This window comes from Brachypodium distachyon, chromosome 1 (genome assembly GCF_000005505.3).
Source record: "Brachypodium distachyon strain Bd21 chromosome 1, Brachypodium_distachyon_v3.0, whole genome shotgun sequence".
Classification (NCBI taxonomy): domain Eukaryota; kingdom Viridiplantae; phylum Streptophyta; class Magnoliopsida; order Poales; family Poaceae; genus Brachypodium; species Brachypodium distachyon.
In genome coordinates, this window is record NC_016131.3 from 73030157 (window position 1) to 73044725 (window position 14569).

At 49.9% G+C, this 14569-nt stretch overlaps 1 protein-coding gene and 1 pseudogene across 1 annotated transcript; both read left to right on the top strand.

The window, feature by feature from the left end:
* The first annotated feature begins 1367 nt into the window (after positions 1-1367).
* Positions 1368-3808, top strand: LOC100821649 (cytochrome P450 78A9). Its single transcript, XM_003558828.4, has 2 exons — positions 1368-2501; positions 2898-3808. The coding sequence occupies exons 1-2, from the start codon at positions 1443-1445 to the stop codon at positions 3522-3524; spliced, it is 1686 nt and encodes a 561-aa protein (XP_003558876.1). The 5' UTR covers positions 1368-1442; the 3' UTR covers positions 3525-3808.
* Positions 3809-5141: 1333 nt separating this feature from the next.
* Positions 5142-7170, top strand: LOC100826943 (annotated as a pseudogene).
* The last annotated feature ends 7399 nt before the right edge of the window (positions 7171-14569 follow it).

Below are 14569 nucleotides of genomic sequence, written 5' to 3' on the forward strand. Positions count from 1 at the left end.
CCAGGCCACCAGTTAGGCGACGCGCGCAACGGTCTCTAGCTAGCCCCGGAACCGCCCTCGGGACTGTCTGTTCCTATTTCTTCCGCATCGATCTTTCGGATGATATCTGCGCGAAAAGGAGGCAAACAAGCATGTCACGGGGTTTGGTCCATTCCCGGTCTCTCGGCGCCGGCGGCAGGGGTTTACTCCATCGACACTCATCCGGATCTCTTTCTTCGCGTGGTTACGGTTGAATTCACCTGTCACGCTTCCAGCTTAATTGCCTGGACAAAGGGAGATTGGTGAAGATTGGTGAAGCAGAGATTAATTAGCCTATCTAGACCCAATGGATCCGAATTGCCCAATTGTGTACTACCGTCATTCAGCGCCCAAGAGCTTGGAAGCAGCAAGTCGGCGCGATCTTTTTGGTCGATTGAGTACTAGCTTCAGCGTAACTACTCCCCAGCTAGCACTTGTGCTGAGATGCTGACTGATCTGTTAGTTTAGTACCTAGGGACTACTGATAACCGAGTAATCAAAGGGTGTGTGTAACATGGGAGGGGCCTAACTCTTGTTGCTTAGGCACCAACTGGGGCACGTTAGTCCAAGCACGACTTACGTGAACGACCTCATACCACACAGGCGAGCAAACACATAAATAACTGTGCACGGATCAATTAACAATACACATTCGAGAGAGCGCGCGAGAGAAACAGTAGACACTAGCATACGCTATATGTTCCCACATAGCCACATAGGCACATACGTAACGTCGATCAACATCGATCGTGTTAGCTGTTGGCTAGCTAGCACCGGCAGCTCTAGAGTCATCTACACGGACAGATACGTACATTATGATAGGAGAAAACACAGATTATAATTAAGTACTCATCCATGCATATTAATTGTCTTAAATTGGTCCAAATACGGATGTATTTATGTCTAAAAAACGTCTAGATACATATAATATTTCGATAACTAATATGGACAGGAGGGAGGAGGTTATATACGTAGACCACCGACCACATAAGTATATGTCAACTCCGTGGTGAGCACATCATTATTCGGGGCTAAAGGTTCTATACTGACTTGATTTATCCTAGCTTCATTTGACTTGGAGGTGCTAGCTATGACCTGAAGCAAGTAAACCACGGGCGGATTTCCAAGTAGCAACCCCGGCCTGCTAGTTTTCTAGTACTCCGTACTGCCGGTGGGTGGTCTAGACTCTAAACAGAGTTACCCGGAAGTACACCGGCGGAAAACAGAGCGGCGCGCGCCGGTCCACTAGCGCATTTTCCAAATCTTTTGCGTGCCAATGATTGAGTCATCTTTGCAAGGGCGAGGACCGCGCGAATCTTAGCTCCCCCGAACTCCTATAAATACCGGCCCCTTCGTTCAGCAAGCCACTCAGATCAAGCTAGTGAGCAACGGCACAAACCCCAAATCCATCCAAGGAAACAAAAATGGAGAGCTCAGTCGAGAGCAGCTGGTGGGTGCTGCCCCTGACCTTGATTCCTGCCATCTCCGGCCAGCAGCAGCAGCACGATCAAAGCACGGCCGCCGCCATAGCCACCAGCTTCGTCTACCTCGCCATCCTCGCCTGCCTCGCCTGGGCGGCCAAGTCCCTGCTCTACTGGGCTCACCCGGGCGGGCCTGCATGGGGCCGGCGGTACTGGACGAGCCCGTGCGCGAAGACGGCTCCGGCTCCGGCGCCGATCCCCGGGCCGAGAGGGCTCCCGGTGGTGGGCAGCCTGGGCCTGATGTCCGGACTAGCCCACAGCACGCTGGCCGCCGAGGCGGCAAGGACGCCGGGCGCGAAGCGGCTCATGGCGCTGTCTCTCGGCCCAGTCCCCGCCGTCGTCACGGCCCACCCGGACGTGGCCAAGGAGATCCTCGACAACCCGGCGTTCGCGGACCGGCCCGTGAACCACGCCGCCTACGGCCTCATGTTCCACCGCTCCATCGGCTTCGCGGAGCACGGCCCCTACTGGCGCGCGCTCCGGCGCGTGGCATCGGCGCACCTGTTCGCGCCCAGGCAGGTCGACGCCTTCGCCCCTTACCGCGCGCGCGTCGGGGAAGACGTCGTGGCCGCGCTCCGCCATGCCGGGGGCGGCGTCGTGAACGTGCGCGGCGTGCTCCGGCGCGCGTCGCTCTACTACATCATGCGCTTCGTGTTCGGGAAAGAGTACGACGTGTCGTCGGACTCGGGGAAGAAGGATCAGGGGGAAGTGGAGGAGCTGCTGGAGATGGTGCATGAGGGTTATGAGCTGCTGGGGAAGGAGAACTGGTGCGACTACTTCCCGGGGCTGGCGGGGTTCGACCCGCAGGGCGTCGGGGCGCGGTGCGCCGAGCTCATGCCGCGGGTGAACCGCTTCGTGCACGGCATCATCGATGAGCACCGCGGCAAGGCGATGATAGCCGGAGGAGAAGGAGAGGCGCAGCCGCTGGACTTTGTGGACATACTGCTTTCGTTGCAGGAGAGCGAGGGGCTCGCCGACGCCGACATCGCCGCCGTGCTCTGGGTACGTACGCCGTGCACACCTTCGTTGATATATATATCTAGATTCTTTTTCGAGGAACTATATACTGTATCTAAATTCTAGAGCTACACAAAATTAACATGCGTACGTACATAAGTCCTACATAAATTAGTGTGGCGGGGCAGCCGGCATCGGTTCCACTCCTATTTTAGGTGCATGCAAATCACGCGCATACAACTACTCCTACTTTCGTTGCGATTCGCAATCTGGATAAAATAGCAACAACTTTCTAAAAGCTACTAGCGTCCATATATGTGCAAAGATTCAGCAGCCTTTTGTGTTGTTTAATTCTTTTCGAATTTTCAAAATGACCGGAGAATCACACACAAACTGGCTGGTAGTAGCTAACTGTTTAACTTCTTTTTTTCACTCCACCAGGAGATGATCTTCAGAGGAACAGACGCCATGGCGGTGCTGATGGAGTGGACCATGGCACGCCTCGTCCTGCACCCCGGCGTCCAAGCCAACGTGCACAAGGAGCTGGACGAGGTGGTCGGCAAGAGCAGCCACGTCACCGAGTCAGCCGTGCTCTCACTGCCTTACCTGCAGGCGCTGCTCAAGGAGGCGCTCCGCGTGCACCCGCCGGGGCCGCTGCTGTCGTGGCGCCACAGGGCCATGTGGGACACCTACGTGGACGGCCACCTGGTCCCGGCGGGCACCACGGCCATGGTGAACCAGTGGGCCATGAGCCGGGACCCGGAGGTTTGGGCCGAGCCGCTCGAGTTCCGGCCCGAACGGTTCCTCCCGGGCGGCGAGGCCGGCCCGGGAGTCTCCGTGCTCGGCTCGGACGGCCGGCTCGTGCCGTTCGGGTCTGGACGGAGGAGCTGCCCCGGGAAGAACCTGGCCATGACCACCGTCACGGCGTGGATGGCCACGCTGATGCACGAGTTCGAGTGGATGCCGGCCAAGACCGGCGCCCCCGTCGACATGTCGGAGGTGCTCCGCCTGTCATGCGAGATGGCGACGCCGCTCCAGGTCCGGGTGCGCCCCAGGCGCGGCGTTTGAAAGTCTGAGGCTGCTTTCGACGGCCATATATGACTTCACCGTGTAGTTTCTTTCTTACTAGCCGTGACCCTGGGTTGTGCTTCCTGTTTGTGAATAAGCTGGCTGGGATGAACAAAAGTGTGCACCGGCTCAGCTTCAGTGTTTGGTTCAGAGTTTTCTTTTTGAACTTCGTCAGAAGTATCATCAGGTGTGAGCTTGAGGTTCCACGTTGGTGTACAGATTGCAAGAAGAAAATCTATAAAGGATTGTGCGTGTGCAGTGTGCTAGTACGCCGTTGCTTGTCGTGTGTCAATGTGCACTTGTTTACGTGTCGCTCTCCATTGTCTCCAAGTCTAGCAAGTTTTGTGATCACCTGAATTGAAAGCAATGCAAGAGTGTATGGATGCTATTCTGTCTGGTCCCTTTGGGCCTTCGACCTTGATCATATATATCTGCATACAAAATCCAGGCACCATCCAGAAATGGAATTTGAACTGTTTCCTGTGAAATAGCTAGCTAATTGTTTCAAACAAACCTCTGACCAGCAGTGATTTTCTTTCAAGTCTGAAGAGAAGGATAGTAAGGAGAAAGAAGTTTGGAGCTCCAAGATTTGAATCATGCAGCAATACTGAAGGTTAAGACTTATGCATACGCGCTTAAAGCCCAGAACTTCATATGAAGAAGATAGCAACACACGAGCATTACAGAAGATTCTTTAAAAAAAAAAGAGCATTACAGAAAGGAATATAACAGCGGCACTTTATTCCGGGCCTCCCAACTATTCAAGGCTGCAGCAACAAAATGTAAAATCCGGCATACAAAACGCAGACCAAATAACCCAGTTCCCCAACTCTATCAACAACAGATAGAATGATAGACCAACCAATGCCTGTCCAGAGAGCAAATTAGCTAAGCACACACTATCTGATGGTACAGACTACAGACCAAAATTTAGCCAGGCAATTTATGGACACTTTAGCACCAATGTATACTAAACCGGTGACCTTTAAAAGAGCATCGCCGACCTTGCACCAAGTCATGTTCCTAGCTTTGAAAGAAGTGTGCGCCATCTAGGAGTCTCCTCGTCAAATATGTAGGTTAATCTTGACACCAAAATTGCACTGCCACCAATCTGCAGTTCCATGTTCATCGAAAAGCCAACTTAACTATTAGCGCGCATAGACGTGTAATAGTATTCAAAATATTATACCCCACGCGTGCATAGCCTGTGCTCCACGCGCGCGCGTTAGGAAGGATCGGAAATCCTTAAAAAAATCTTGTTGGAAATCCTTTTAAAAATAATCTTGTTGGACAGGGATTGGAGGCCAAAAATAATTTAAAGAACAGGACACAAAAATAATATTCAAAATATTATATGGAGTAACTAAGAGCCTGTGCTCCACACACACGCACAAGGAAGTATTGGAAATCCTTAAGAATTCTTGTTGGGCAGGACCAAAGATTATTTAAAGAACTGCAGACAACAATTTATTTGGCAGAAGCTAGTGAGAGAGGGGAATCGCCCCGTTTTCACAACCGAAGGTGACCTAGGGTTTAGAGACGGCGTGACTGGCCTCGGAATACCACGCACCGATTTCTGTCTTCAATCGAATCTCGGCCACCGAGCTAGCATGACACCCCACGGTCACCCCGTATAACCGGTGGGAATCCTTGTGAGTTACCGAGGTGGTACTATTTAATACAATGGCACAGGTTGTTTTCGGTGCTTTTCTGTCCGGCCCAATAGCCCAGAAATCTGAAAACGATGGGCTTTTCTAAGCGAGCAAGCCCGAAATCTTAGCCCCTCTCCTCCCGTCGCGTCCCGCAGACCAAGCGAGCAGATTCCCAAGCCGATTCCTCTCCCCAAACCCTCGCTCTAAACCCTAATAATGGCGGCCGTCGTCAGCTCCCCTGCCGCCTGCCCGGAACCACCCCTCCAAGACTCCGGCGCCGACCCCGTCGACACCACGTCGAGCGCACCATGGGTCACCAAACTATTAACAGACTATCTGATTCCGAGGGTACGTTCGGATCAATTTGCTCCCGTTAGTTTCATCCATGAGTGCGATGTGTATGGCCCCTACTGGCGCGCGCTCCGGCGCGTGGCATCGGCGCACCTCTTCGCGCCCAGGCAGGTCGATGCCTTCGCCCCTTACCGCGCGCGCGTCGCGGAAGACGTCGTGGCCGCGCTCCGCCATGCCGGGAACGGTAACGGCGTCGTGAACGTGCGCGGCGTGCTCCGGCGCGCGTCGCTCTACTACATCATGCGCTTCGTGTTCGGGAAAGAGTATGATGTGTCGAGCTCCATGCCGGCATCGGGGAAGAAGGAGAAGGATCAGCGGGAGGTGGAGGAGTTGTTGGAGATGGTGCATGAGGGTTATGAGTTGGTGGGGAAGGAGAACTGGTGCGATTACTTCCCGGGGCTGGCGGCGCTCGACCCGCAGGGCGTCAGGGCGCGGTGCGCCGAGCTCATGCCGCGGGTGAACCGCTTTGTGCACGGCATCATCGATGAGCACCGCGGCAAGGCGATGATAGCCGGAGGAGAAGGAGAGGCGCAGCCGCTGGACTTTGTTGATATATTGCTTTCGTTGCAGGAGAGCGAGGGGCTCGCCGACGCCAACATCGATGCCGTGCTCTGGTACGTATATACGCCGTGCTCACCTTCCTTGACATATATCCATCAGATTCTAGAATCTTGAACAACACAAAATTAGCATACGAACGTACATAAATAAGTGTGGCCGGGCAGCCGGCATCGGTTCTATTTTTGGGTGCATGCAAATCACGCGTATACAACTACTTTCGCTGCGATTCGCAATCTGAATAAAATAGCAACAGCTTTTGAAAAGCTACTAGCGCCCATATATGTGCAAAGATTCCAGCAGCCTTTTGTGTTGTTTAATTCTTTTCGAATTTTCAAAATGACCGAAGAATCACACGAACGGGTGTCTGGTAGTGTTAACTGTAAATGTATTTTTCACTCCACCATGGCACGCCTCGTCCTGCACCCCGGCGTCCAAGCCAACGTGCACAAGGAGCTGGACGAGGTGGTCGGCAAGAGCAGCCACGTCACCGAGTCAGCCGTGCTCTCACTGCCTTACCTGCAGGCACTGCTCAAGGAGGCGCTGCGCGTGAACCCGCCGGGGCCGCTGCTGTCGTGGCGCCATAGGGCCATGCGGGACACCTACGTGGACGGCCACCTGGTCCCGGCGGGCACCACGGCCATGGTGAACCAGTGGGCCATGAGCCGGGACCCGGATGTGTGGGCTGCACCGCTCCAGTTCCTCCCAGGCGGTGAGGCCGGCCCGGGAGTCTCTGTGCTGGGCTCGGACGGCTAGCTCGTGCCATTCGGGTCCGGACGGAGGAGCTGCCCCGGGAAGAGCCTGGCCATGACCACCGTCACGTCGTGGATGGCCACGCTGCTGCACGAGTTCGAGTGGATGCCGGCCAAGTACGGCGCCGTCGTCGACATGTCGGAGGTGCTCCGCCTGTCGTGCGAGATGGCGACGCCGCTCCAGGTCCGGCTGCGCCCTAGGCGCGGCGTTTGAAAGTCTGAGGCTGCTTGAAGCGGCCATATATGACCTCACCGTGTAGTTTCTTACTTACTAGCCGTGACCCTGGGTTGTGCTTCCTATTTGTGAATAAGCTGGCTGGGATGAACAAAAGTTGCCATTTTTTTTAAAATAATACGATTTTTTAATTATTTTTGAAAATAATTCACAGTTTAAATTTTTTTCAAAGATAACACGGCCTCAACTTGGGCCAGGCCGATTAGATCCAGTCGGCATCGCCCAAACCAATTAGGTCCAATCGGCTTCGCCCAAGCCGACAACAGGCTGGCCTCCCAGCCCGCAAGCCGATTAGCTGCACTTTTGCTGGTGAGCCCTGTGCGTGCATGGGGTTTCTTATTCACTGTCCTGTCCTGCACAGTCTGTATCTAGGGTGGCAGTGGACATGCGATGCATGCGCTGCGCGGAACTACCGTGCGCGTGGTGTGCGGCACCCAAGGCCAGGCCGACTGGGCCTAATCGGTTTGGACAAGGTCGACTGCAGCTAATCGGTCTGTGAGCTGAGAGGCCGGTCCGCTGTCGGCCAGGGCGAGGCCGATTGAGCCTAATCGGCTTGGGCCAGGCCGACTGGAGCTAATCGGTCTGCCCAAGACAAGGATGGCCTAGTTTTGTAATTTTTCAAAAACATGTATTATTTTCAAAAATGAATAAATAATTCATATTATTTAAAAAAAATTAGCAACAAAAGTGTGCACCGGCTCATCTTCAGTGTTTGGTTCAGAGTTTTCTTTTTTAACTTCGTCAGTGTATCATCAGGTGTGAGCTTGAGGTTTCCATTTATGAATCACTTGCCTTCTCCACCAAATATGCCCACGGCGGCATTGACCAATCCGTATCAAGATTCAGTTCACTAGTATAATTATTGGCAAAAGTACCAAAACTACCAAACCTCCTTTATGAATGAAAGGTAAAAGTACCAAACCTATATTACCACTACCATCAGTATAGTATATATAAAGTTCCCATTTCAACTCGGCTCAACAAATTCTAGCAGAAAACAGATAGATGGGCGAATGGGTGGGCAATGCGTGAAGCTAGAGTTGATATGTTTGGATATTAACAGAGGAAGAAAGTCTGTAGCACCACGAGAGAGTTCCATATTTTCAGCGTAGCACCACAAAGTCTAGCAATCAATAATTTAATATATGCCGAGGAAGTATCATGCATGAGAATGTGAAGCAAAGGTAAATATGTCACGAGCTCATGTGTTATAACGTCTGTTCAAAGTCAAGGAGACGGAGACATAAGGAACAAAAGACGACGTCAACTCAGCAAACGCTATGACCGGGACAAATGGACGAGTTGATCCGTGGATCCGGCTTCCGGATTCGCGGGACTCCCGAGGAAGAGGAGCGCCTCATATTCTTCGCGAAGGAGGCCTCGTTGGAGCACGGTGCCAAGGACGACGCCCGCCGCCCTGGACGATGCCGAGATCGCGCGGGGGCCCACCCGTTACAAATCTTGTTGTTCAAGCGATGGGAGGCCGGAATCACGGTATTTATTCTCACCCACATGTATGGAGAAAAGAAGATGAGGAAGAGGACAGTGCAGAACTCAGATGGCTGGTGGCAGTCCGCTCTACACAAGGTTGTTGTGCGTGGACGGGAGAAAGAATCGGTGGTAATCGTCTACCGACATACACTTGTCTTCTCCACCAAAAAAATCCGGTGGGCTCCTACATGAGCTGACTGCCGATCAGGGACGGTGCCACCGTGCCCTTACGTCTCGCCAGCTCGGTGGCCCGAGATTGATTGGATACATATGTTGGTTGCGTGGATTGTTGGGACCAGTCACGCCGTGGTCCTCTGCAGGAGAGCAGTTCCGCTTTACTTGGTTGTTTAATTTTCTGAACAAAATAGAGTTTCTAAGGGTGTCTTTTCAGTTGTGTCATAGGTAATCATATATGATATTATTTGATATGTTGTTTCTCTCAATATTATAAGAACAAAGATATTTACTAATGACATACTAATGAGTACTTTAAAATATAAAATAAATAAAATAAGTGACTTTATTAAGGTATTTATGTGTAATTGGGTAGAATTTTTTGGAGTACTATAGAATATAAAATAAATAAATGGTTTTGATATATGGAAGTCGCCTATTTTTTAGTTAGAAATTAATCGACTTGTTAGGCTATTGGATATTAATCAAACGACAGCGTGTGAGAGAGGAAAGAGCAGACATGTCAGACATATCTTCATCCAGTGGTTCTGATGCGTCAACTTAGATTTAAACCTTTTTAAAAAAAAATTCATACAATTGAGATATAACTACACCGTAAAAAACCTAGGGCTTATTCGTTTCATAGGATTTTGAAATCATAGGAATAGGAAAATTACAGGATTGGAATGCCAATGAACACTCCAATCCTTTGAATTTGTAACGCCCCAGCGTCACTACTGGCAGCTCTCTAGGCTTCAAAACTGGCCCCACAGACCAACACATGTCTTTCCAGACAGATTTTGTCCTCACTCATGCGCTCCCGGGAGAAACTTCCGGGTCGGTCACCAATCCTCAAATTGCTCTCGCGAGAAACTTCCCGGTCGGGGCAAGCACGCTTAACCTTGAGGTTCCTTTCGGATGGGCTCCCGAAAAAGAAGGTATACCTTGTTGATATGAGTATTCTATCAATCCTATTAAGCTGTAGGCCAATGTGTCACGGCACCGCTCCGTCAGCACCAGCATCCTCTCTATATCCACCACCGACGTCGGTCTCATCTTTATCCTCAGTCCCATGTTCACCACTCACCACCGTGTCTCCTCCTCTGTAATTTGTACTTCCACAACGCCTGCACCACATCAAGGGAGGAATACACGAAAAATATGTACACGCTAATGGCCTATCAAGAATCAAGTACCATTGGATCATACCTTACACATTTGATGGTGCCAATAGGGCTCGAGATTGCGTTGATGCTCGATAGGAGGGGGGGGGGGTGACGAGCTTGACGAGCAGGACACCGAAGTAGTAGACGCTGGTCTTGTTCATGGGATGGGCTATGCCTGGGTGCTCCTCCGGGGCCACGTACCCGACGGCAAGGGCTCGGCATCGTCGGACATCGCCGCAAGCCCTCGAAATCCTCTCTGATCTCAAGTTGGATAGCAGCGGGGAGGCCCACGTCACCGGGTCCCTTCTTGTTCCTCTTCTTCACCTTTGCTCTCCATCCACCAGCGTCGAGTTGCCTAACTCCTTCGTCCTCATGAGTACAGGAGCCACTGGCGGGTGCTAGGTCGAGGCTGCGCACATGCCTCCATTTACAACGGATGGCAGAGGTAGCAGCGGCGGACGAGGAGGAGACGAAGGGGGGCATGGTGGTGCGGAGGTGAGGCGCGAGGAGGAAGAGGAGGGGATCAGCGATTTGGGGAAGGGTTGCTGTGTGTGTGCGTGCATGGTCAAGGTGACGAGGCATCGAGGAGAGGAGAAGGAAGACGAAGCAACAAGCAAGAGGGTGGGCTGCGCTGGCTGCTAACTAGGCCTTGGCCCAAGCGGAAGAAGGAAAGATGGGCTCAACCCAGGTGGAGAATAGGTCGATTGTTCGGTAGCGAAGCAAGTATGGAACGTTCTCCCAATAGATTAATTGCTAACTAAAATAGTATCATATGCGTTATTGTTACTCCCACTAGGACCAGCATAAGACAGACCAATTACATGACTAATTAATGCATATATACTACAACAGATGAAATTGAGGGATTGATTGTCATGGTCACTGGCCGTCGATGCACCGCTTGGTTGGTGCGCCAAGCCCATCTCGGTGGCCGCCGCTGTCGTGAATCATTAGGACACTCCCAATGCATCATATCTTATGTTGTATTGTATTCATTAAATACATGTTTAGATACAACTCTTACAATGCTTTGTATCTTAGTGTTGTATCAAAAGTCTCTCATTTATTATGTTTTGTGAGAGAGAATTTATGAATTGTCTTGGATTTAGAGCTAAGAGTTGTATCTAGATTAAGATACCATATCAGTCTCTCTCCTCTTTAAATAACCTTCCACGATTCCACCTCAGCTTTTTGATTATGTGGCAATTTTAGATATGGTACATGTCACTGCATTGTGAGTGCCCTTAGGGCGAGACCCAAATTTTCCTCGTTACCGAATGCTATCGGTTTGACCAAGAAACGTAGGAGAGGAGTGGTACTTTGAGAAGACCCGAACATACCTCATGGTACTTACCTTCCAAGCATAATAGAATACCTCCAATTCCAGCCTATCTTCTCAAGTTTTCTCCATTTCCATTCTTCAATCTCCTAAGAATCCACTTAAGATCAGGGTTTCTTTTGAGTTATGTAGGTAGGCATTTCGTAGCGAACTGTTAAATTTCTGTTCCTGGATGAAACCTAGATTTTTTTATGGCGTTATCATCAAGGTAGAAGGCGCAAAGAGAACAGAATACTGTCGTCCATACACTCCTCCGGCGTTGCTTCCAGATTCAGAAGCACGTTTACACATGAAAGGCCCCCTTCTTTTCGGTTTCTAGGATGGGCTTCTCCGAGAAGCTGCTCTCACCCAGCTTCCTGTAGAAGCCGCTGAGTGGTCAGATTAAATTGCACTTAAAAAACACACACACATATAGCAATACAACCAAACACTACAAGATGCACACACCAAAACAAATACGAAACAAAATAAAATTATTACAAGAAAAAAAAATAACAACTCTAATCATGCTCAGTCCGCAAACTAGATCGCCACCCATTATGCTAATCTTTTTGTCCCTAATTACTTGCTCCAAGTTGTTTCACGCCACAACCAGTTAGCGATCCACTGAGTTGAATAGAATAGACCAAATACGAAGCCAACAAGTGCACGCATCTTTGACAAGTGTCAAGATCTTAGTCATTGATATGAAATATCCAAAGCTTCTACACACTTCCACCTAAATATATAAATACTAGTAGCGGCTCGTCGGTTTGAAGGATTTTCATATAAGAACTTTTACCGGATTTCAACCCTTACGATTTTTTCCTACGTGTAGCATTTGTTTCATAGGGACAGAGATGCTAGATTCCTAAGGGTCATGTCCAAATTGACCTAACCAAAGAATTCTAACGGTTACGTGAGATCTCATAGAAAAATTATGTGAAACCCCAGGTTTCAAGTACCTAAATTATATAGATTAATCATCATATTTCACAAAAATAATACAATGTCCTTTATTACAAATAAATATTTCAAAAATTACAAACAAGTCCCTTTAGTTTTTCATTTCAGCCCTTGGGCATTTACTTAGGAGTTAAGAAATCCTTGGCAGGCCCAATTGCATGTTTTCCATTTGTCACACCTTGTTTGCCATTTGTCTCCCTTTCAGCAAGCTGAGAGGCACGTGTGTGCCATGCATATGTGCTATCCTACACCTCTCATCACAACACAGCAACACTACACACTATATATACCTCTCCCTACTTTTACTGTTTGCCTTTTTACCAGCCACAGCCACCTCCACCGACCAATTTCCACCTCCTCGGCCACTTTCACTTTTCATCTCCACCGTGTAAGCCTTCTTTGTTGCAGAACTGGGCAGGTACTGGAATTAGATGTAGTGATTGTGCTAATCTAATTGCTTCGCATGCTTGTTGTTTGTATAATTACATTAGAATAAAATGCATGTTTAGTGAGTAATTTATAAAGCTAAGCTAGAACCCATGTGTATGCTATGTGAAAACTATGTTATTTTGCTATTAGGGAGTAGAACACATCTACCTTCTAGTAATCACCATTTTCTTTGCTCACCCAAATCAGGCATATAGTCATCAGAATCAACACTAGAACTCGTTTCCCTAGTATGCTAAAACTTGCTGTCATTGAGAGAGAGAGAGAGAGAGAGAGAGATGGACTTAGCTTTTCTTAGGATACTTAGCAGCAGGCCACGCGCTGGACCGCCGGTCCCAACACCGGCGAGCTGGGAAGGAGTAGGCGTGACCCCAGCCTCGCCGTCGTCAGCGACGGCCGTGGCACCTGAGCCATGCCGAGAAGCCATGGTAGTCCTCGTCGATGTAGTGGTGCGTGTGCTAGAGAAATCGTAGGGAGAAGCATCATGGTCGCCGGAGACGATAAAGTTAGCCGCGCCGGACCCGAGGGAGACGGCTGCGGCCATGGCAGCCCAAAAGCTAGGGTTGCAGTCACGGGGTAGGTTGGTGGAGTTTTCTAGAAATTAGTTTGGGGATCTAGAAGAGGAGGGAGAGAGGAGTCTACGACTGGCCTCAGCTTGGTCAGGCATGGCCGGACTAGGGAGATCCAGGCGATGCTGCGGTGGCGTGGTGCTGCGCTCGGGTCGGGAGAGAAAAAGGCAGAGAAGGAAAGGGGAGGAGGAAGAAAAGCACGTGCGTAGGAAAGAAAACGAAGGGCCAGGCCGGTCGGGAGTGTTCTGCTGGGCACAGGGCACTGTTTCCCTTTCTACTTTTCTTTTTCTTTTTCCGTCACACCTCAATACTTGTTGGATAGGGTCACAGGGGTACTACCTGCTACTGCACACACACGCTAACACACACCAGCACATACACATGCTTTTTTTTTCTTTCATCTGTACCCTAAGTGCTATTAGCTTAGGAAAAACTAGTGAAGTGTGTTGCATGTATGTCTTGTTTTTTATTTTATTTTATTTTATTTTCACTTATTAGAATTTCGATCGTAAAGTTTCAAATATGTTTATGAATTAAATATTAGGAGTTGACTCCGGACAAGTAGGACACCCGGACGGTGTTTCCGAATTGACCGGAGCGCTACCAGGCAAGTCGCATCCCTTGAACATGTCTTCGAAAATGATTTTATGAAACTTGGCTTATTTCAAAATTCTTTCATGCCACCCAAAAATAAGATTTATAAATAAATATGGATCCGATGGATCCACTAGTATGGTCAGTACTAGGTAGGCCGACCCGGACAGGGTTACGGCTTAAGTGTAATTCGGTGGGTAGGGAGCTCAGGGTTCGGAGCAACCCGGATAGGGTTGGCGGAAAGTCAGAGCTCTTCTACATAGGGAAACCATATAAGGACAAACCAACCGGCGCTTACTTCAAAAGCGGCGCAGACCGTACTGACCATAGACCTGGAATGGGACAAGCTGAGCCGAACCACGCCAAGTAGCTGCCTCTGCCCGGGTGAGAAAGTGACTGTATCTGGGTAGGTGCAGACACCCTAGGGCGGGACCTACCGGTCAGGGGTCTTGACCCGCGGGCCTACGTAAAGCAAGGTGGCGAAGCAGAGGTAGTGTACGGGCTAGTTCTGGTTCTGATTCCTTGGTCTAGTCATGTGCATATGATTAGTGCGCCGACGAGGATTGACCAAGTGATGCTATGAGCAAAGCAGTACACCTCTGATCAGAGTTAAATGTGATATCGCTCCTAGCTTCCGGGTTTGGAAGTGCATCGTGTGGGTTTTCCTCTAACACAGGATGTAAGATCCCACGTCGATCTGCCGCTAGTAGATTTTTCAAATAAAATATGGTTTTCAACGAAATACTAAAAGAAATAACTTATTTTCGGATAT